This window comes from Danio aesculapii, chromosome 18, assembly GCF_903798145.1.
Source record: "Danio aesculapii chromosome 18, fDanAes4.1, whole genome shotgun sequence".
In the NCBI taxonomy this organism is placed as follows: Eukaryota; Metazoa; Chordata; class Actinopteri; order Cypriniformes; family Danionidae; genus Danio; species Danio aesculapii.
In genome coordinates, this window is record NC_079452.1 from 42,443,880 (window position 1) to 42,465,281 (window position 21,402).

General features: G+C 39.2%; 1 protein-coding gene across 1 annotated transcript; it reads left to right on the forward strand.

Moving 5' to 3' along the window:
* Nucleotides 1–9,659: 9,659 nt before the first annotated feature.
* LOC130246091 (chitin synthase chs-1-like) lies at nucleotides 9,660–19,828 on the forward strand. Its single transcript, XM_056478953.1, has 20 exons — nucleotides 9,660–9,691; nucleotides 9,804–9,860; nucleotides 10,539–10,674; nucleotides 10,761–10,949; nucleotides 11,026–12,035; nucleotides 12,639–12,728; nucleotides 12,807–12,959; nucleotides 13,040–13,214; nucleotides 13,744–13,875; nucleotides 13,960–14,101; nucleotides 14,472–14,672; nucleotides 14,920–15,204; nucleotides 15,768–15,947; nucleotides 17,390–17,768; nucleotides 17,938–17,963; nucleotides 18,058–18,137; nucleotides 18,864–18,974; nucleotides 19,075–19,292; nucleotides 19,385–19,457; nucleotides 19,554–19,828. Exons 1-20 carry the CDS (start codon nucleotides 9,669–9,671, stop codon nucleotides 19,647–19,649), a joined length of 3,756 nt encoding a protein of 1,251 aa, XP_056334928.1. The 5' UTR covers nucleotides 9,660–9,668; the 3' UTR covers nucleotides 19,650–19,828.
* The last annotated feature ends 1,574 nt before the right edge of the window (nucleotides 19,829–21,402 follow it).

Below are 21,402 nucleotides of genomic sequence, written 5' to 3' on the forward strand. Positions count from 1 at the left end.
GGTGAAGAATGGTTCCAGAAAGCGGGTAAGACAAAAACAGAAGCCAAAAAGTAAAATAAACAAGTAAATAACAGGGTCAGAATGTGGTAAAAATCAGACAAGGGCTTTTCTTTTTCTGAATTGCTTTTTAAATTTGTCAGTTGGGTTTAGGGAAGTGCTGAGCGAGTCAATCTGCTTTTTAAAATAATTTTGGTTGGGCTTAGGGAAGGGGGAGGTTGGGTCAGACGATCGGTCAGTCAGTCAGTGATTCAGTCAGTCAAACAGTCAGTAGACAGCAGCCTCTGGTGAATTAACGTGAGAACAGCAGGCACGAATGGCACTCGTGAGAGAAATTTGAGATCTGAAAAAGTGTACACAGCGGCCTCTGGTGGATTCGCAAAAGCAAAAACTGCAAAAAAAAAACGTAGCTCCTGAGACGTATTTGACGGTCTCCAGAAATGTATATAGAGGTACATTTTCAGAATGAGCCTGGGTTGCCCACATCTTACACTCTCAGTTGGCCCACATATTGACATTTAAGCAGTCCACTTCTGCTTGCCAAATTTATGCCACATACAAAGTGAACAAAAGCTGACTGTCAGCCATATATAAAACAAATAAATCACAATTGGCCCAAACCTGTTACATCTTCATTTTAATTGTGTGGCAAATCTAGCACCCTGCTCTGGCCCACATACAGTACCATGTGGAATGATGGCACTTGGATGGCACGTTTACACTTTCCAGATTTGTGCCACAAGAAAACCAAAAGAAAGCCAAGCATCAGCCATGAACAAAATGGATAAACTTTTTATTTAAACAAAATTGAACTGGGCCAGATCAATACCAAAACACAGACTAAACCCTATTAACACTAGTCTTTAACCAGAAAGCCAAAAACTGAGCCACTGTACCTGACCTATATTTGAACGAAACCTGAAAGCCAAAAAACACCTTTTCAAATAACAGTTATCACAACAAACATTTATTCATAGTAATCATCAAAGCATTGACAGCTGGGGTTTTTTTAATAGACGTATTAACAGCCTCTCTATAAAAAGCCACTTCCCTGTCAGTTCTGCAATTAAAAAAAAAACAAGTTCAATGCCATATTTTTATTCATGAGGTTTCACTTTAATTTAATAGCATTTTCTCTTCAGTTCCAAAAAGTAATCATGACCAATTTTGATTCGGACACTATGGGCAGCTGCAGAGCTAGCTGATGTCTCTGAGTTATCTGATATTTTTTTCTTCTTCATCATAGAATTCCTCCTTTTTAATCAGCTGATTTATATCTCGATCGACTGAGGCACATAAATAAAATGAACCTTCAAATGAGACGTAAAATGAAACAATATTAATTCAAAATAACTTTGTTGATGAGAGTTATTACCTGCACCTATGCTCTCAGTGGCATCACAAGTTGCATTTGTATAGAGCTTTTGAACATCATGTTCCCCAGTCATATTCTCATCATACTTTCTAGGGTCACATGCAGCCATCAGATATAGTCATTGCTTACTGTACCATATCTTTACCAAAAATGGGCCAGAAGTTGGCGCTGCGATGTGTAGGTACATTTTTTTAGATAAATCAGCCTTAACACCCTAGTATGATGATGGGGCCTCTATAGTGCTCAGTGAGCGCAGTCTTTCAGATTAGGCATTAAACCGAGGTCCTGACTCTCTGTGGTCATTAAAAATGGCAGGATGTCCTTCGAGAAGAGTAGGGGTTTTACCCCGGCATCCTGACCAAATTTGCCTACTGGCCTTTGTCCAACATGGCCTCCTCACCATCCCAAATTTTGTTTTTTAATTTTATATGATACGAGGTTAAGAGGCGTCATGGTGGCACAGTGGGTAGCACGATCACAGCAAGAAGGTCGCTGGTTCGAGCGCCAGCTGGGTCAGTTGGCATTTCTGTGTGGAGTTCTCTCCATGGTCGCGTAGGTTTCCTCCGGGTGCTCTGGTTTCCCGAATAGTTCAAAGACATGCGATACAGGTGAATTGAATAAACTTAATTGGCCGTTGTGTATGTGTGTTTCCAAGTGTTGGGTTGTGGCTGGAAGGGCATCTGCTGCGTAAAACAAATGCTGGATAAGTTGGCGGTTCATTCTGCTGTGGCGACCCCTGATTAATAAAGGGACTAAGCCACAAAAAAAGAAAAGAGGTTAAGAACCAAATTTTATTTTACATCCATTTTAGGTAAATTGGGACGTTTTTACATAGTTTGTCCTTGAGCTTACCCTCATGTTGTTCCAAACCCATGAGGCTCTCATTCATCTTCAAAAATTAAAATATTTTTTAATAAATTCTAAGAGACAGGTCTACTGTTTGCCTTCACCTTTTTCTTTTCTTTTTATAGCATTAGCTTGCTTCGGAATGTATTGCTCTTCTGCCACCTTCCACGTTTATTTCACTGTAATGTTGTTCTACAGTATATAAGCATACTGTAAGAAAGGAAAGAACTTTTCAACGTAAGTGAAGTTTATTTCTAAACAAATTTTGAGAGGATCACGTGTTTATGATTGCTTGCAGCTGGATCACTTAATTTATGATTCACCAATCAGATGATTCCTATGCCACTTTAACTACCCTAAGTTCCATAAGTTCCACAGCCCTCTTTGTTTTGAAGAATCCCCCCTTCCACCCCCACTCCTCCTTCTTTCATAGATGGGTGGCACGGTGGCCAAGTAGTTAGCACTGTTACCTCACAGCAAGAACATCACGGGTTCTAGTCCTTACCAAGCCAGCTGATGTTTCTGTGCGGAGTTTTCACGTTCTCCCCATGCTCATGTGGGTTTCCCCTGGGTTCCCCTGTTTTCTCCCACTGTCTAAAAACATGCAACTTAAGTTAACAGACTAATTCAAATCGGTACCATAGACATGCACCTAGTAAGTAGTTATCTCTTAATAGCATTCACCATCTGTTCATTAGCTACTACAGCAGGGGAGTTCTCAAGATCTACCTGAGCTCAAACTCCCCTCTTGCTTTGCAAATGGGAGGGAGCCCCGGGCTTGAGGATCTTATGAGCTCAGGGCTCTCTCTCGGGACAGCATGCCAAACAAGCTTTATAATCAATCATCAGCTAAGTGTGAACTCTTGAAACATTTTTGGAAAAATTGACCATTAGCTTGAATAGCACTATAATGGCTCGTTTCCACTGACTGGTACGGTACGTACGGTTCGGGTCGGTACGGGTCACCTTTATCAGGCTTGCGTTTCCACTACCAAGGGTACCCTTTTGGTGGGCGTGGTGTATGACAGAAAGTTTCAGTCGACGTCATTCTCGCTCAAGGAAATGTCTACAATAAAGCTGTGTGGGTCGCTCACATATCATATGAGAAGCACTTCTCACAAAACAGATGCTTTACACACATAAATACTTGTGTAGAAATGTTTATTACTAACTTTTCTATGAACATGAGTTGATTATAACTGCAGATCAATGATAGTGCGAAATAGCCTACTGTAATGTCTGTAATTATATTAAATAACTAAACAAATGAACATATATAAACACATACAGCCCCTTACAGTCTCCGATATGTTACCAACTACAGACGAACTACATATAGCACACATTTCGCCCGTATTTAGGTTCAAAAACAACACAAAATATAGCCCACAGTCAGTGAAACCTCTCATCTGTGTCTGTAATCTTCAGCAGTACATGTAGCCTCAGTAATTCCATCATTCCCAGTTCATAATAGTCCAAAAGGTGAAGATAATAGATATACATAGCATTTTGTTCATGTTTGCTGAAAAATAATGTGCCCCTTTTTTTGGCTTCTCCTTTGCTTTTTCGCGCTTCACTCTCGCATTTGTCAGTTTCTGACAGGATCAGGTTTCAAAAGCATGTCAATAATCAAGCACACGTTATTATCATCAGCTCAAGAAGTTTGTTATTTCAGATACAAATGCGCAGCGAACGCAAGGAAGAAAGCGAAACCGCTCGCACTTCAGACTGCCATGTCTTGCGTTTCCACTACCAAGGGTACCCTTTTGGTGGGCACGACAGAATGTTTCAGTTGACGTCATTCTCGCTCGAGGAAATGTGTACAATAAAGATGTACGGGTCGCTCACATATCATCTCTCATTTCTCACAAAACGGATGCTTTACAGACATAAATACTTGTGTAGAAATGTTTATTACTATCTTTTCTATGAACATGAGTTGTTTATAACTGCAGATCAATCATAGTGTGAAACAGCCTACTGTAACGTCTGTAATTATATAAAATAACTAAATAAATTAACATATATAAACACATACAGTCTCCGATATGTTATCAACTACAGAAGAACACACACAGCAGACATTTCGTCCGTATTTAGGTTAAAAAACAACCCAAAATATAGCCTACCATAATAAAGCGTACCAAACCGAATCGCACCGTACCGTACTGTACCACACAGTGGAAACGGGCCATAAGGTCAAAGTCATCAATTTTGACATTTTTAGCAATTTGAGGTTAAAATTAAATTGCTTACAACAGGAAATATGATTTTTGATATAATTAGTTATTAATGTACTCTTTCAAATGACCATTATTCACTATTATTGCTATTTTATTCTGAGAACTAATTCTAAAAGCTTATTTGTGCCATAGTGGGTATTTCTCTTTTGCTAACATCTCTCTACAAAGCTGTGACCTGAAATTCATTCATTTTCCTTTGGCTTAGTCCCTTTATTTATCAGGGGTCTCCACAGCGGAATGAACTGCCAACTTATCCAGCAAATGTTTAACACAGCGGATGCCCTTCCAGCTGCAACCCAGTACTGGGAAACATCCATACACACTCATTCACACACATACACATTTACATTTAGCAGACGCTTTTATCCAAAGCGACTTACAAATGAGGAATTTACACAACTATAAGAGCAGCAGTGAACAAGTGCTATAGACATGTTTCAGGTGTGTAAAGTCTAAAAAGCAAAGCATTAGCACTTTTTTTTGAGAGAGTACAGTTAGTGGTATAGCCAGAGAGGCAGTTAAGATAAGGAAGGAAAGTGGAGACTAAATAGTTGAGTTTTTAGTCGTTTCTTGAAGACAGCAAGTGACTCTGCTGTTCTGATGTAGTTAGGGAGTTCATTCCACCAACTGGGCAGATTGAATGCGAGAGTTCGGGAAAGTGATTTCTTCCCTCTTAGGGATGGATCCACGAGGCGACGTTCATTCACAGAACGCAAGTTTCTGGAGGGCACATAAATCTGCAGAAGTGAGAGCAGATAAGAAGGAGCAAAGCCAGAGGTCGCTTTGTAAGCAAACATCAGAGCTTTGAATTTGATGCGAGCAGCAACTGGCAGCCAGTGCAAACGGGTGAGTAGCGGAGTGACATGTGCTCTTTTGGGTTCATCAAAGACCACTCGCCGGCACCACCCAGACGTCTTGCCCCCCCGGCCCCAGCGTGGCTCATTGCCCTGCCGGCACCACCCAGACGTCTTGCCTTGCCGGCACCACCCAGACGTCTAGCCCTGCCGGCACCACCCAGACGTCTAGCCCTGCCGGCACCACCCAGACGTCTAGCCCTGCCGGCACCACCCAGACGTCTAGCCCTGCCGGCACCACCCAGACGTCTAGCCCTGCCGGCTCCATCCAGACGTCTTGCCCTGCCGGTCCCAGCCCGGCTCCTTGCCTTGCCGGCACCATCCAGACGTCTTGCCCTGCCGGCCCCAGCCCGGCTCCTTGCCCTGCCGGCTCCCCACGGGCCTCCAACCCAGCCGGCTCCCCACGGGCCTTCACCCCAGCCGGCTCCCCACAGGCCTCCTGTCCAGCCGGCTCCAGCCCTGCCGGCTCCCCGCAGGCCTTCATCCCAGCCGGCTCCCCACAGGCCTCCTGTCCAGCCGGCTCCAGCCCTGCCGGCTCTCCACAGGCCTCCTGTCCAGCCGGCTCCAGCCCTGCCGGCTCCCCATAGGGCTCCAGCCCTGCCGGCTCCCCATAGGCCTCCTGTCCAGCCGGCTCCCCTCAGGCCTTCAGTCAAGCCGCCTCCAGCTTTGGTGGCTCCCCTCAGGCCTCCTGTCCAGCCGGCGCCCTGCAGGCCTTCAGTCAAGCCGACTCCAGTCCTGCCGGCTCCCCACAGGCCTCCTGTCCAGCCGGCTCCCCTCAGGTCTTCAGTCAAGCCGCCTCCAGCTTTGGTGGCTCCCCTCAGGCCTCCTGTCCAGCTGGCTCCCCTCAGGCCTTCAGTCAAGCCGCCTCCAGCTTTGGTGGCTCCCCTCAGGCCTTCAGTCAAGCCGCCTCCAGCTTTGGTGGCTCCCCTCAGGCCTCCTGTCCAGCCGGCGTCCTGCAGGCCTTCAGTCAAGCCGCCTCCAGCTTTGGTGGCTCCCCTCAGGCCTCCTGTCCAGTCGGCGCCCTTCAGGCCTTCAGTCAAGCCGCCTCCAGCCCTGCCGGCTCCCCACAGGCCTCCAGCCCTGCCTGCTCCCATCAGGCAGCCTGCCTCGTCTCCCCTGACAGACTGTCCCTGGGTCGTCCCTCCTGCTCTTCCCTGGTGTGCCCCTCTACCACCCTGGACGGACCCTCCTGCTCAGCCCTGGTTTCCTGCCGGGGCTATTGACCCATTGAACCCGCCCTGGACTGTCCTTCTGGTCCCGCCCTGGACTGTACCTCCTGTCCCTCCCTGGTCTTGCCCTCCTATCCCTCCCTTGTTAGTTTTATTGGGTTTGGCTTGGCTCCCCTCCCTCCCCCCCTAGCGTCTCCGTCTAGTTGGTTTCGGTTTTGGTTGGCGCTGAGATGAAACATGCGCGTTGCATTTATGTGAGCGCACGGTAAGGTGTTCACTTATCGTGTGCTCGTGTCTTGCGTCTGTTGTCAAAGCACGTGGCTCTGTGTTTACATTGGTCGCGTGCTTTTGTTGTGTGCTTCTGTGTTTGTCCAGTCATAAGAACACTCAGTTAATGAGTTCTCTCATTGGCTGCGTGTTCTTGTCCGTTTAATGTGAGCACCTGGCTTGTGTTGTCTCTGTGTCAGGTGCTCTCCCGTCTATTGTCTAGTCCCACCCTCCTTGTTAACCCATTATTAGTTAATTATGTTCATCTGTTTGTGTATTAATTTAACCCTGCTTATATTCTCCTCATGTCTGCTGTCCTGTGCCAGTTCGTCATCATATGTTGTCAATACTCTCCCTGTATTCCTAGTCTAGCCTTGTCTTGTCAGCCCAACCAAGTTTGTGTCTCAGTTTGTATTATAGTTATGTGTTTTCCCCCTCTGTGTGGTTTTTGTTGTTCTTTTGTTTTATTTTAATGAATAAATCATCTTGTTCCTGCACTTGGGTCCTCGCCCCTTTTTCCCCCTACTCGAACCGTGACACAGAGAAGTTTAGTTGGTCATCAATCGTTACTCCAAGGCTTTTTACCATTTTGGATGCAGTAACGGTTGCCCCATCCATCTGGATTGAAAAGTTATGGTGTAGAGTCGGGTTGGCAGAAACTTCAAGCATTTCCGTTTTCGCGAGGTTAAGCTGAAGATGATGATCTTTCATCCAGTGTGAAATGTCTGACAGGTAGGCTGAGATGCGAGCTGGAACCGAGGGATCATCAGGGTAAAACGCTATGGCCAATTTAGCTTATTTAGTTCACTTATAGCACATGTCTTTGAATTGTGGGGGAAACCAGAGCACCTGGAGGAAACCCACACAGAAATGGCAACTAACCCATCCGGGACCTGAACCAGCGACCTTATTGCTGTGAGGCAAAAGTGCTAACCACTGAGCCAACCTTTTTTGACAAAGCTCAGATTAAAGAACAATCTAAAGAACAGTCTGTTCTACAGAACAGAACAATCTTTATCTTGGTTCTTTTAATGAACAGGAGTGGTGGATTTTCCAAATATAACGTTATTAAGTTAAGTAAGCAGTTGTATAATTTGACGCCAAATACTTTCAAAAAATCAGTTTCCTTGATGTCACAAAGATGAACATAAGGAAGATGAGACGGAACAACAACAACAGTAAGTTTTTTTTATTATATAACATTGTTTATACGTTATATACTGTTGAAGCTAAGATTTAAGAACAATCTACAGAACAGTCTGTTCTACAGAGCAGAACAATCTTTATCTTGGTTCTTTTAATGAAAAGGAGTGGTTGATTTAAATCAGTCAGATGAATCCTACACTTAAGTCAGGTAATCATTCAGAATTAAATAGCTCATTTCAAAATTTCAGTTTTTCACTTTATTAAAGTTTAAATGCTTTTGATGCGTTTCAAGGTTGACTGAAACATTTTCCAAATATAACGTTATTAAGTTAAGTAAGCAGTTGCATAATTTGACACCAAATACCTAAAAAGTCAGTTTCCTTGATGTCAAGTGTTTCTTGAAACACATACTCTAGATTATGAAAGATATATAACTCAGATTTCTTCTTCCTTGTATATCTTACAGTAAACTCTCCTGGGTTCAAATCTAGGCTTTGTGTAAATCTTTGACTCCAAACATGTCTTCTTTATCCATCTTGTATTGTCATGTAGAAACAAAGAATTCACTTGAATGTCTCCGTATAGTGTAACATTGCATGTTTTCTTCTTTAGAATCATTCATTCATTTTCTTTTCAGCTTAATCCCTTTATTAATCTGGGGTCGCCACAGTGGAATGGACCGCCAATTTATCCAGCATATGTTTTGCGCAGCGAATGCCCTTCCAGCCGCAACCCAACACTGGAAAACACCCATACACTCTTGCATTCACACTCATACACTATGGCCAATTTAACTCATTCAATTCACCGTTAGTGCATGTCTTTGCATTATAAAAACCAGAGCACCCGAAGGAAACCCATGTGAACACGAGGAGAACACACAGACTCTACACAGAAATGGTAACTGCCTCAGCCGGAGCTTCTAGCTGTGAGGTGATTGTGCCACCCACTGCGCCACCGTGACACATTTCTATAGAATCATGTGATATTAGTTAATTAACTAGAAGGAATTGCTCACAACAGCATAGTGCAGCATTTCTTAATCCTGAACCTCGCACCACACCTCGCTGCACAGTTTGTATGTTGTTCATTTCACATCAGATGTTTGTTCTAATTTCAAAACAAGTGCCCTGTAAATTGGACTCCACAAGATATTCTGCTATGATTTCAGTTTGAACGGAGAATATATGTTTCATTCAGAATGTCATATTAGTGTGAAATGTGAATTTATATTGTATTTATTTACAGTAGTATAATATGGCACACTTGCTTCTCTTGTAACATGCTGCAGGCAATGCTGTCGTGTAAATCCGGGAATGAACATTCTGAAATAAAATGTCCCATGCTCACGTAGAAAGCAGTGAAAAAGAAGGAACTAGGAAATAATATTACTCTATAGGCACCTGTCAATCAGAACACAGTTCATACACGGAGCTCTTCTATACAACTGGTAACATAAATCAGCTCTGTTAAATAACAGTGATATGCAAAATATGCAGATCAGTGGGGCACAAGGACCCGGACTGAGACATACTCATGTAATGTGACCAGTGAGTCATTTTTAAAAAAAGAATTTGAGAACCATTTTTATGATCAAACGATAAACTTGAAAGCTGTCTTAATGTAATAAGGAAATATATACAAATATGTAGCTGATTATAGCATCCTTTTACCAGCCATGTAGAATAACATGCTTTGATCCCGCCCTCTTAGTTTAAAAGTCTCTGATCACAGATGGTAAATCACATTTTACTGAACTTCAAACATCAATATGGAGCAGAGTCCTGATCTCAAGTACTTTAACTCTTTTTTTCAACAATACCTTAATTTAGAAATGAGTTGTTAATTTATCCTACATATATAGACAGAACATTTACACATTTTAATATTTTTTCCTCTAAAACAGATTAGGGGATGAGCACAAAGATGAACATAAGGAAGATGAGACGGAACAACAACAGCAGTAAGTTTTTTTTTATTATATGACATTGTTTATACATTATATACTGTTGAAGTCAGAATTATTAGCCTCCCTGAATTATTAGCCCCCCTATTTATTTTTCCCCCAATTTTTGTTTAACTGAGAGAAGATTTTTATTCAACACATTTCTAAACATAATAGTTTTAATAAGTAGTTTCTAATATCTGATTAATTTTATCTTTACTAGATATTTTTCAGGACACTGGTATTCAGCTTAAAGTGACATTTAAGGGCTTAACTAGGTTAATTAGGTTAACTATGCAGGTTAGGGTAATTAGGCAAATCATTGTATAATGAGGATTTGTTCTGTAGACTATTGAAAAAATATATAGCCTAAGGTGGAAAATAATTTTTACCTTAAAATGGCTTTTAAGAATAAAAACTACTTTTATTCTAGCCGAAATAAAACAAATGAGACTTTCTCCAGATTCAAAAAATATTATAGGAAATACTGTGAAAAAATTCTAATATTATTAAAAATAATATTAAAAAATATTAAAAATAAAAATAATTCAAAGGGGGGCTAATAATTCTGACTTCAACTGTATATATATATATATATATATATATATATATATATATATATATATATATATATATATATATATATATACTTTAACTTACATATTTATAATAATAAAAAAAAATTCCTCCAAAAAGGAAATTTTGGGATACATGCAAAGAAGTACCAATCATCCAAGATGATCAAATTCCCAGAAACCGAACGCACTGTCTGAAATGGTTCGCATGTACTGTTATTGGCTTGATTGTCTTCATCCTTGCGCTTCTCAGTAAAGTGAGTTGCTTTATTAATCAGTGTGTCATCTATTTAATAACATAAAAAGGTCTGTCAGATTGAAACATTTCATTTTGTTTTTACAGACATCATTTCTGCTTTTGATAACATTTGGAAACAATCAAACGAACATTATTCCTTCAGACCAAAAACCAACTGCTCTACTTGCCATTGGGTTTGTTCTGGTCTGCCCAAGTTTTCTACTGCTTCTAAAAGGCACATGGAAGTTCACTTTCAAGAACTCAACCATGCCATCTAAAAAAACATTTTTATGGGTAAGCAAATATGATGTACCACCTGAACCTAATTGGTTTAGCCATAACATTTCTGACTCTGTCCTTTCCTCTATAGGTCCTTTGTGTTGAAATCCTGGTAGCACTGGGAGCTGCAGTTCTTACAATAGTAGCCATGCCACACTTTGACATTGTCACTAATGTGATGATCCTAAACAGCGTGAGCATCCTATCTGCAGTTTTCCAGGTGATTGCTAACTGCCAGGGCAAAGAGAGTAAGCGTTTTATATTGCTCCCGCTTTTATCCATTGTCTTTATAGTGCTGGGATATGTTATGTTTGTAGTCAACTTTCTGGTATTCGAAAGTTCTCTCCTTTTACCAATTGGACTTGCCATCTTTGGGACCATCTGTGTTTCTGTGAACTGGTGGGAAAACTACAGCACACTTTTCACCATCCTGTCCCTAAATGAGATTCCGAAAGACATAGCGAAGTCCAGTAATGCGGTGAACATCATCTCCAGTTTGACAAGAATCTTGATTACTTCAGCTGTGATTGGAGCTTATGTCGCTCTAACAGGTGAAGGCTGGAATTCAGTCAAAATCGTCTTCGAAACGGTTGTCATTGCATTGGTTGTCATCCAGACTCTATCCTCAGCCTTGTGTCGCTGGTTTGTGGTTGTGGCTTGTAAGATGCATGCTTTGCGCCGAAGTTTCGTTATGCCCATGTACTTGGCATCAATCGTAGTTTTGGCAGTGTTTTTGTCTCCACTTGTAATCAAGTTCCCAGTGTCTAATCACACTTTAAGCTACCTAGAGGATACTCCAGTGCCACAATCCAGTGCAGAATGGGTGAAGTTGTTGCTGATCGATACTATACAAACATTACTCAACAGGGACATTGTGGTAAACATGAAAATAGTAGGACTGGTCTGTTTGGGCTGTTCTGCTCTCTGCTGGTGGCTGGGACTTGTGCTCAGCACAGTTTACATCTGGTTCCTGAAGATCCATCGAATTGAAAGGACCAAAGATCTGTTTGTGCAACGCATGTATGAAGGAGCGTTTCTGGAGCAGTCTTTGATGCTGAACACCCGTTTTGAAATCAGAAAGAAAATCAAGGAGAAAAAGCAGTAAGTGTTTTGACTTCTTTGGTATGCTCATTACATAGAGATTTTGTATTTGTTTATATTTAACATGAATTGATATTCAAATATTAGCTTTTACTATGATTTGCTATGACTATGAGCTCTGTATAATACAGTTGGCTCTAATTTGAATGTTTAGTTATTAGTATCCGACAGATACTTTATCACTTTTCCTAAATCAAATCTTTTTACAGAGTAAATCCCTGCTGAAAAAAATAGCTTAAACCAGCATCTCTTCTAGAATTTTAAAAAGTTAACAACATCTAAAACTATGCTCCCATTTACCAAAAGGCCAAAGCCTGCCAAAAACAAACTCAGATAAGTCAATATGGATTTAAACATTTCACCAAGCTCTCCCAAATCCATCTATGTCACTACACACAGCACGTTGGTAGCATTAACCTATTATTTCATGTAATAAATGGTTTCATTTGATTCTAATTTTACGTCAAAGTTGTTAATTAACTTCAAGAACTTAGAGAACTTCATTATGCCTCTAAGCTATGAAAAAGCAGCCTCAGAACAATGTAAAATATCTTTGGACTTCTCAATATTATGTCACTTCATATGTTATGTTGTAATCCTCAGTGACAAAGAAACCATCCGGGTGTTTCTCTGTGCGACAATGTGGCATGAAACCTACGATGAAATGATGAAGATAATCATCTCTATGTTCAGGTAAAAATATACTAAACTGATTCAACTTAACCCTTTCAAATTTAAGTTTCATTTCAATGATTTTTCTTTTGTTGCCAGGATGGATAAATATAGGCCCAAAACCGAACAAAAAAGCGATGTTGAGTTTGAATTTCACATTTATGTTGATGATGCGTTCAAGGATGTCAAAGAGGAGCGGCATACGAATGAATATGTTGAAATTCTTGTGGACGTAATTAAAGAAGTTTACCTGTATGTATCCTCCGTTGATTTATGTGTTCTGAAAAGTTATGTGCAAAAAACAATAACAACTTTTAATTTTTATCAATTAGCATTTTTAGTGAAGAGGATACAAGTGTGTTCAAGAAGCAGCAACCACTACCAAGCCAGAAGATCATAAGCACTCCTTTTGGAGGTCGGCTGGAATACACCCTTCCTAAAGGCAATGTAATGATTGTTAACCTCAAAGACAAGAAACTTATCCGTCACAAAAAAAGATGGTCTCAGGTGAGATTCATAAAAGGATCTAAATTTAGAAATCAAAAAATTTTTATTAGCGACACCAGTGGCTGATCTGTGAACTGCAGCCAGCAACTAAATAAATGCATACTGTATGTAACCTATACACAATCACAATCCCTTGCATGGCACTGAGACAATACACGACTCTTTCGGTATTACCCTGAACATTACATTATCTTAATATACCTCAACATTGAAATCTGGACACCGGAATTAATTAAAAACCAAGAATATCTGAGATAGTCTCAGATTTGGAATGTAGTTACAAGTTGAGGAAGGGCATCAGCCACATAAAACAAATGCCAGAGTAATTGGTGATTCAATCCACTGTGGTAACCCCTGATAAGTGACTAAGGTGAAAGAAAAGGAACGAATGAATGAATGAATTACAAGATGTTTCCACAATTGTGATAAAAGCAATTAAAGCATGAAAACAATTCCCTTTAAAAATCTGCTACAGGCATTTTGTACCCAGTTTGCACCAAGAAATTAACTAATTGTTTATGTTTTCTAGATAATGTACTTGTATTACATTCTTGGCTGGAGACTTCACAAACAGTACTATGAAAAGTTTGAGGCAGGTGAAGATCTTGAATACTTTAAAGAGGCAGGTGAACAAACAGAATCGCTTAAAGAGAAACTGAAGGTTAGAAGCACAACTTTATTAGTTTTAACTTCTAGCATTTTCACCAGGCTCTGAATCTCTAACTGTGTATTACATGCTCTTTAGAGAGAAAGAGAGAACACATATATCCTGGCTCTGGATGGTGATACCGATTTCCAGCCCTCTGCAGTCATGCTGTTAATTGACAGACTTAAACTCTACCCAGACGTTGGAGCAGCCTGTGGCAGGATTCATCCAACAGGCACAGGTTGGATATTTATAGACAACTGTCTAAATGTAATGCATTCTCTATTGTCCTGTGCAGTTTAGATTCAATACATCTGAGGTTTCAAGTATCCCTTATAAGACCTTAATTAGCTGGTAGAGGGTTTTTATTTACGGTAGAAGGAAAGTGCCCCTCAAAAAGCTGGATTAGACACACTCTTTTTATAAAACATTGTTATAGAGCAGGTGGACATCTCTGGTCCTGGAGGGATGCTGTCCTGCAGAGTTTTATTGAATTATAGAAAGACATGCTTGATTAGAGATGGCGCTAAACCCCAAAAGACAGTGAGACTACTTATACTACTTGTACTACTTACACCGACTAATTAGATAATTCCTCTTTTTGCTTGAAGGACCGATGGTGTGGTATCAGAAGTTTGAATATGCTGTAGGCCACTGGCTGCAAAAGACTGCAGAGCATGTTCTCGGTTGTGTGCTGTGCAGTCCAGGATGTTTTAGTCTTTTCAGAGGAGCTGCACTCATGGATGACAACGTCATGAAGAGATACACAACCAGAGCCAGTGAAGCCAGCCACTACGTCCAGTATGATCAAGGTAATGTCTTGACAGATAATATAGATTCAGGCAAGATCAGATGTGGGCAACTCTGGTTCTGTAAGGCCACCATCCCATGCTGCCTAATCAAATGCTTAAAAAATAAAATCCATCTCTTCAGGATTTCTTACATTCAGGTTTGTTTGATTGGAGAGTTTGATTGGAGCTCTGAAGGATAGTGAACCTTCATGACCTGAATTGCTCAACCCTGACCTGAACTAAACTAATTTCTTTGGTGTAATGTCAGGTGAGGACCGCTGGTTGTGCACTCTGCTGCTGCAGCAGGGCTGGAGGGTGGAGTACAATGCGGCATCTGATGCCTACACCAACGCTCCACAGGATTTTAAAGAGTTCTACAACCAACGCAGGCGCTGGGGACCTTCTACCATGGCCAACACGATTGACCTCCTGGGTTCAGGACAACTGACTGCTGAGAGGAACAGCTCTATCTCAAAACTCTATATATTGTACCAAGTTTTGAGCATGGCAGCTTCAATCTTGGGGCCTGCTACTGTCTGCCTCATGATATCAGGTAGTCAATACATTTTGTCTTGTCAATAATTTGGATTTATTGTGCCATTATAGTGTACCTTCCTGCTCCAAGAGGGATTTGAAAAGGCATGTCCAATCTGGGAGGTCAGCATGTTAACAACAATGTAAAATTAAAAAAGCTGACTTTAGTGTGAGTTGCTAGCATGTTTCTTGAGGCCAGGACGTGAGGCTTACCTGCTTATGTTATACTGATACCCCTAAACCTTGAACTAGCTAGTGCATCTAGTGCACCTCTTGAGACAAGGATAGTCAGGTTTACTCGTCCAATTCTTACAAGCAGTTCTCTGTTAAACTTCCACCACTGCCATAGGATGCAGGCAAGCTAACAAGGTGTCTAAACAGTCCAACTTGAGTAGAACTGGAGGGATTACAATGGTGTAATGACCCAGCACTTCAGTCTTTTAAGAGACATGGAAGTGTGCCTCTTGAGGTCAGGGTAGTGAGATTTTATATTACCAACTTTTACTACCTAGCCTCTGTTACAATAACAATAAAAGGTTTCTGCTGTAACATCTGTCTAAAAGTGCTTTGTATATTTTGCAGGAGGCTTCGTGTTTGTCTTCAAAATGAGTGAAAACGATGCCCTTGTTTTGGCGATAGTGCCCCCTGCTATCTACCTCATCCTGTGCTTCAAACTGAAATCTGATACACAGATTACAATTGCAGCAATCATGAGCATTATGTATGCATTTCTCATGGCAGGATCAATTCTCTCCATCATTGGTATTGACTGTGTTTTAAATGCAATTTTGAACATTTAAAGACCTCATGATATAGTTTGAAGTGTTGACGCACTAGCCTTCAAAATATTACAGGTGAATACACTCTTATGCTGATAATACACAGGGCAACTTTTTGAGCAGTGTTGCTGGGCAACCTAGGAAAATTATGTTATAAAACCAGGTCAGACATGGAATAACTAATTAGAGCAATGGCTTACAGATACAGTATTGTTGCCCATTCTTAATAGAAAAGTAACCAAGCAACATCAATTGCCTGGGCAAATTGCTCAAAAAGTTACCATGTGTATCATCAGCAAAAAGCTATTAATACTTTTACTTCGCAAGGATGTATTAAACTGCTCAATAGTGCCAGTCAACTTTTACATTATTAAGTAAAGTAAATGTAAGTCAAGCCAAGTAAATGAAGTTCATCATTTTACCATTTTTACAACCCCCTTGAAGTAGTCCAGTACTGGCCCACCAGGAGGCACACCAAACACCAAGTCCACTGGCGTTTGTGTGATGACCATACTAACACAAAAACAGTAAATCAACAAAAACCACACAAACCAACCACAGAATAAACACACATAAAAATGTTCATAAATCAACCCATAAATCTACTATAAACAAGTACCCATAATGCACGAGGGCTCGGTAATATGACAAAAATCTCTAATTTTTTAGTACTATACATCATAATATAGTGTAGTTTCTGTAGTTTATATATTTTGACCACATGTAAAGGACTGTTACTTTTTTTTTACATTTTAAAGTATAAAATTAGAAAATTACCTGTGATTATATTTCTCACTTTATTTAGAACTTCAGGTCGAATGTTTAAATAAAAATGTAGAAATGTAAAATAAATTTTAATAAAATACAAAAAGGCTGTTTAAAAACCAATAATTGCAGGTTTGACATAAAAAAAAAATTATATATATATATATATATATATATATATATATATATATATTATATAAAATATATATATAATAAGTTGGCGATTCATTCCACTGTGGCGACCCCTGATTAATATAGTGACTACGCCAAAAAGAAAATGAATGATGATATAAATAAATATAATGCTAAATAACATGCAAAATATTGTACTTTTTTAAGAATGCAACTTTCTCACAATGCTGTTACTCATGTATTTGTCAGCATCTCTGCAATGATACAAATTTAAAAAGTATATAAAAGAGCATTACCATATACATTGTATTTTGTGACATTTTGTCCATATGATAAATATTGTCACATTGCACAGTCCTACAATGCACCAAGTTGCAAGTGCAAAGCGTCAGTCAATAACAATGTCAATACAATAAAATCTCATCGTTGACTAAAAGCAACTTAGTTTCATGAGGTCTCTAAATATTCATGTCCAGAATTAGCTAAACAACCTGTGAAAATACCTCTAACATAATTCTCTTCTCACAGGTGATTTAGTGCTGCAAGATACTTTTCTGACCCCTAGTGGTCTGTTTCTCATCGGCATGGTTGTGTTGTACCTCATCACGGCAGGTTTGCACCCTAAGGAGTTTTCACTGGTCATCTATGGATTGGTATACTTCATCTGCATTCCCAGTGGCTATCTGCTCTTAGCCATTTACTCCATTGTCAACATGAACAATGTCTCGTGGGGGACTCGTGAGTCCGGAGTCCAGGTGAAGACTTCTGCAGTAAACAGTCTCAAGAAGAAGTTTATGAACGCCACATGCTGCAAATGCCCATGCTTGGAATCTGAAGAAGAAACGAGGACGGAGTTATCAAAACTCGAAGACAAAATTGAAGTGGAAAATACCTCGGAAAAACAAAGGTAATAACTTGTTCACTGTTATTATTATTATTATTATTATTATTATTATTATTATTATTATTATTGTATTAGTATTTTAATGTATTGTTTTAAAAAGTAAAAATCAAATGACTAACCCTGAGATTACTGCTACTAATACTAACGATAATACTTTATTCTTACAATGCAGTGAAAACAACCAAATCATTTGTCAAAGTAAGTATGACTTTTACATGTAATATTGTTAATACTGTGATATTCTAGCCAACATAATTGAATGAAATCATCATTAAAACTGTCATATGTATAGATCGAAAACCTTGGATTCACCATTTGCAGCCAAAATTTGGTTTTTCCTTGAGGAGTGAATCCGCATGTGAACTTGCTATGGTAAGACAAATTGTTATAATTTTTAGTAAGCTTGTTTTTTAATACTGAAAACATAACACAAACATAATGGCTAGGTTGAGATTGAGATCTGGTTAATAAAGACAACTGGAATACAGTGCACTGAACTACAACAATGTACTGTCCACGTCATGCTTTTATTCCCCTATTAAATTCAAATTTGCTATTAGTAGTTAAAGTAATTGATGTTCCAATCCGTTGTAGTAAAGAAGGAGCTGAGCCGAAAAGCAAAGCCCTCAATTTACCAGTCAATCTACATTCCTACTTTTACCTATGGTCATGAGCTTTGGGTCATGACAGAAAGGACAAGATCTCGGATACAAGCGGCCAAAATGAGTTTCGCTCTCAGGGTGGCAGGGCGCACCCTTATAGATAGGGTGAGGAGCTCTGTCACCCGGGACGAGCTTCTTTAATTAATAAAAAAATGTTTTAGCTTAAGCCCTGGTCCTTTAGACTTTGAGAGTCAAAAAACATAAAAACAATAACAATAAAAACAAATAAATGAACAATAAAAAATGATTACCAATGAGGTCTTATTAAGTGCAAGGACCAGTCTAGCATTATAATTACAACTATAATAATATATAACTATAATAATTACTATAATAACAATAACTAACATTATTATAATAAGTCAATTAATTGCTGATGTAAATTTACTCAATTCAGTGTCCTCTGGTTTTTTAATTGTGCATTTTTGTCTCACAGGAAGAATTCAATTTCTGGAAGGAAATGCAGAAAAAATATCTACATCCTCTTGAGGAGAAACCAGAACAACTGGCAATAATCGCTAATGATCTGAGAGAACTTCGAAATAAGGTAAGCCTCATTATTTTATTGCAAAAATAGTTTAGTCGACTCTGTTTGCTCTGAAACAGTAAAGATTTACCCTCATGTTGTTATGTCTTTTTAAATACAGGTTACATTTATCTATTTCTTCTGCAATGCACTTTGGCTAGTGGCAACTTTTTTCCTTCAAGCTATTGGTGGTGCAGTCACTATAAAGATCCCAAAAATCTACCCCAATGGGACTCGATCTCCAACAGAAATGTTGTCCCTTGATCCAATTGCACTGATGTTTCTCCTTGGTTTTGCAGCACTGCTTATAATACAGTTTATTGCAATGCTTTACCACAGGTATCTTGACTTATATATGTGTAAGATAACATAAAGAGTTATATTCCAATTGTTATATACAAGTATTGATGCATTATGTCTTTTTGTTTCAGAATTTACACTTTTATCCATTTTGTGGCATATGCTGATACGGAAATTAAAGCCCACAGAAAGCAGTCACAACAGGTAAGTCAAGCACAATGAATTTGGTCATTTTGAATGGTCAGCTTTACATTATTGTTGTTTCTTTTAAAATTGACTGTGTTCACATTTTATTGTTAGGTTGTAAAGTTCATGGACCATCATGAGACTTTTGAAGGTGACACACCAATTTCACCAAAACGCAAATCTTTTATATCCGATGGATTTTTTCCCTGACACTTATGTTGCGCAATAATAATTGTATGAATATTTATTTAATTTATAAACCTAAATGTGTTGTGTGTTGTACAGTAAAATATTATGTCAGTCAAGTCATTGTATATTTACTGAATTAATTACATGATATGCCTGTTTATTGTCTAGTTAAGATGTTGTTTTACTGTTAAATTATTGAATGTTGAATGCTATATGAAGTTACAAAATAGTCAATACATTTTTTGCATTATTTCCACATTATCATTTAATATATTTCCATGTTTCTTTATTTAAAATTAATTAACAATTAATTGAAAGTTATATGAAAATGTATACAATGTTTCATTTTAAATCCGTTCATAAGTTATATTTAAATGTATTATAATGATCTTTTTGGGTTGTAAAATTTCTCAATGTGATTCATGTTGTTACCCAATAAATTCATCATAAAAGTTAAAAAATCATCTGTTCCATCACCGATATGATGCACATAATCTTTCCTTCGGCTTAGTCCCTTTGTTCATCAGGCGTCGCCACAGTGGAATGAACTGCCAATATATCCAGCATATGTTTTACACAGTGGATGCCCTTCCAGCTGCAACCCAGTAATGGGAAACACACAAACACAGTCAATTCACCTATAGCGCATGCCTTTCACTGGAAAAAAATACAGGGTTCCACACAATTCATTCATTTTGTCCCAACACAGATTAAGTTAACTTAACACTTTTAACAAATTTATGTGGATTGAACATAAAAACGTTGTCCCAATGAAATCTCAAGAATAGTGTTGTTTCAGCTTATTTTAAATAGTTTCATTCATCCATTCATTTTCTTTTTCGGCTTAGTCCCTTCACTAATCTGGGGTCGCCACAGCAGAATTAACCACCAACATATCCAGCCTATGTTTTACGCAGCGGATGCCCTTACAGCTGCAACCCATCACTGGGAAACCCATACACACTCATTCACACACATACATACACTATGGACAATTTAGCCTACCCAATTCACCTGGAGGAAACCCACGCAAACGCAGGGAGAACATGTAAACTCCACACAGAAACGCCAACTGACCCAGCTGAGGCTCAAACCAGCGACCTTCTTGCTGTGAGGCGAAAGCACTACCTAATGCGCCACCAATCTTTTTTTTTTTTTTTGAGTGTTGGACTGTGGGGGAAACCGAGCACACGGAGGAAACCCACGCCAACATGGGGAGAACATGCAAACTTAACATAGAAATGCCAACGGACCCAGCCAGGGCTCGAACCAGTGACCTTCTTGCTGTGAGGCGACAGTGCAAACCACTCAGTCGCCGTGTCACCCTATAAATGATATATTTAATTTTTATTTTTTGGAGTTAATAATTATACAAAGACACTTGACCACTGTTGATCCTACGATATATTGGCACAAGCAGACAACACACAACAACAGAAATTAAGTTCAGCTTTATTTAAATAAGTTTACTGCAAAACATAATAATTATAACAAGGAAATGAAAGACCTAGGGCATTTTATAATATACGTTAACTACTTGTGAAACTCGGTATACATGATGGTACACTAAAATCAGTCACACTAATACAACTTGGTAAACAATCATAAAATCTTTCATTAATAATTAAAATCAGTAGTTAATTTACAGTCAAATATGAGCACATTCAGCCTGATCTGCTAAGGATATCCATATAGCATGATAGTGTTTGTTAAAGTCATTAATGAAAGTTATTTTCTTTTATATTATACAGTATTTACATCATGTGTATTAGCA

Excerpts from the sequence above, each read along its gene's own strand:
- LOC130246091 (XM_056478953.1), top strand. The coding sequence starts at position 9,669 with ATGGAGCAGAGTCCTGATCTCAA. Across the intron at positions 14,102-14,471 it reads GATTCATCCAACAGGCACAG|GACCGATGGTGTGGTATCAG; the intron begins GTTGGATATTTA and ends TTTTGCTTGAAG. Across the intron at positions 19,293-19,384 it reads ATTGCAATGCTTTACCACAG|AATTTACACTTTTATCCATT; the intron begins GTATCTTGACTT and ends TTTTTGTTTCAG.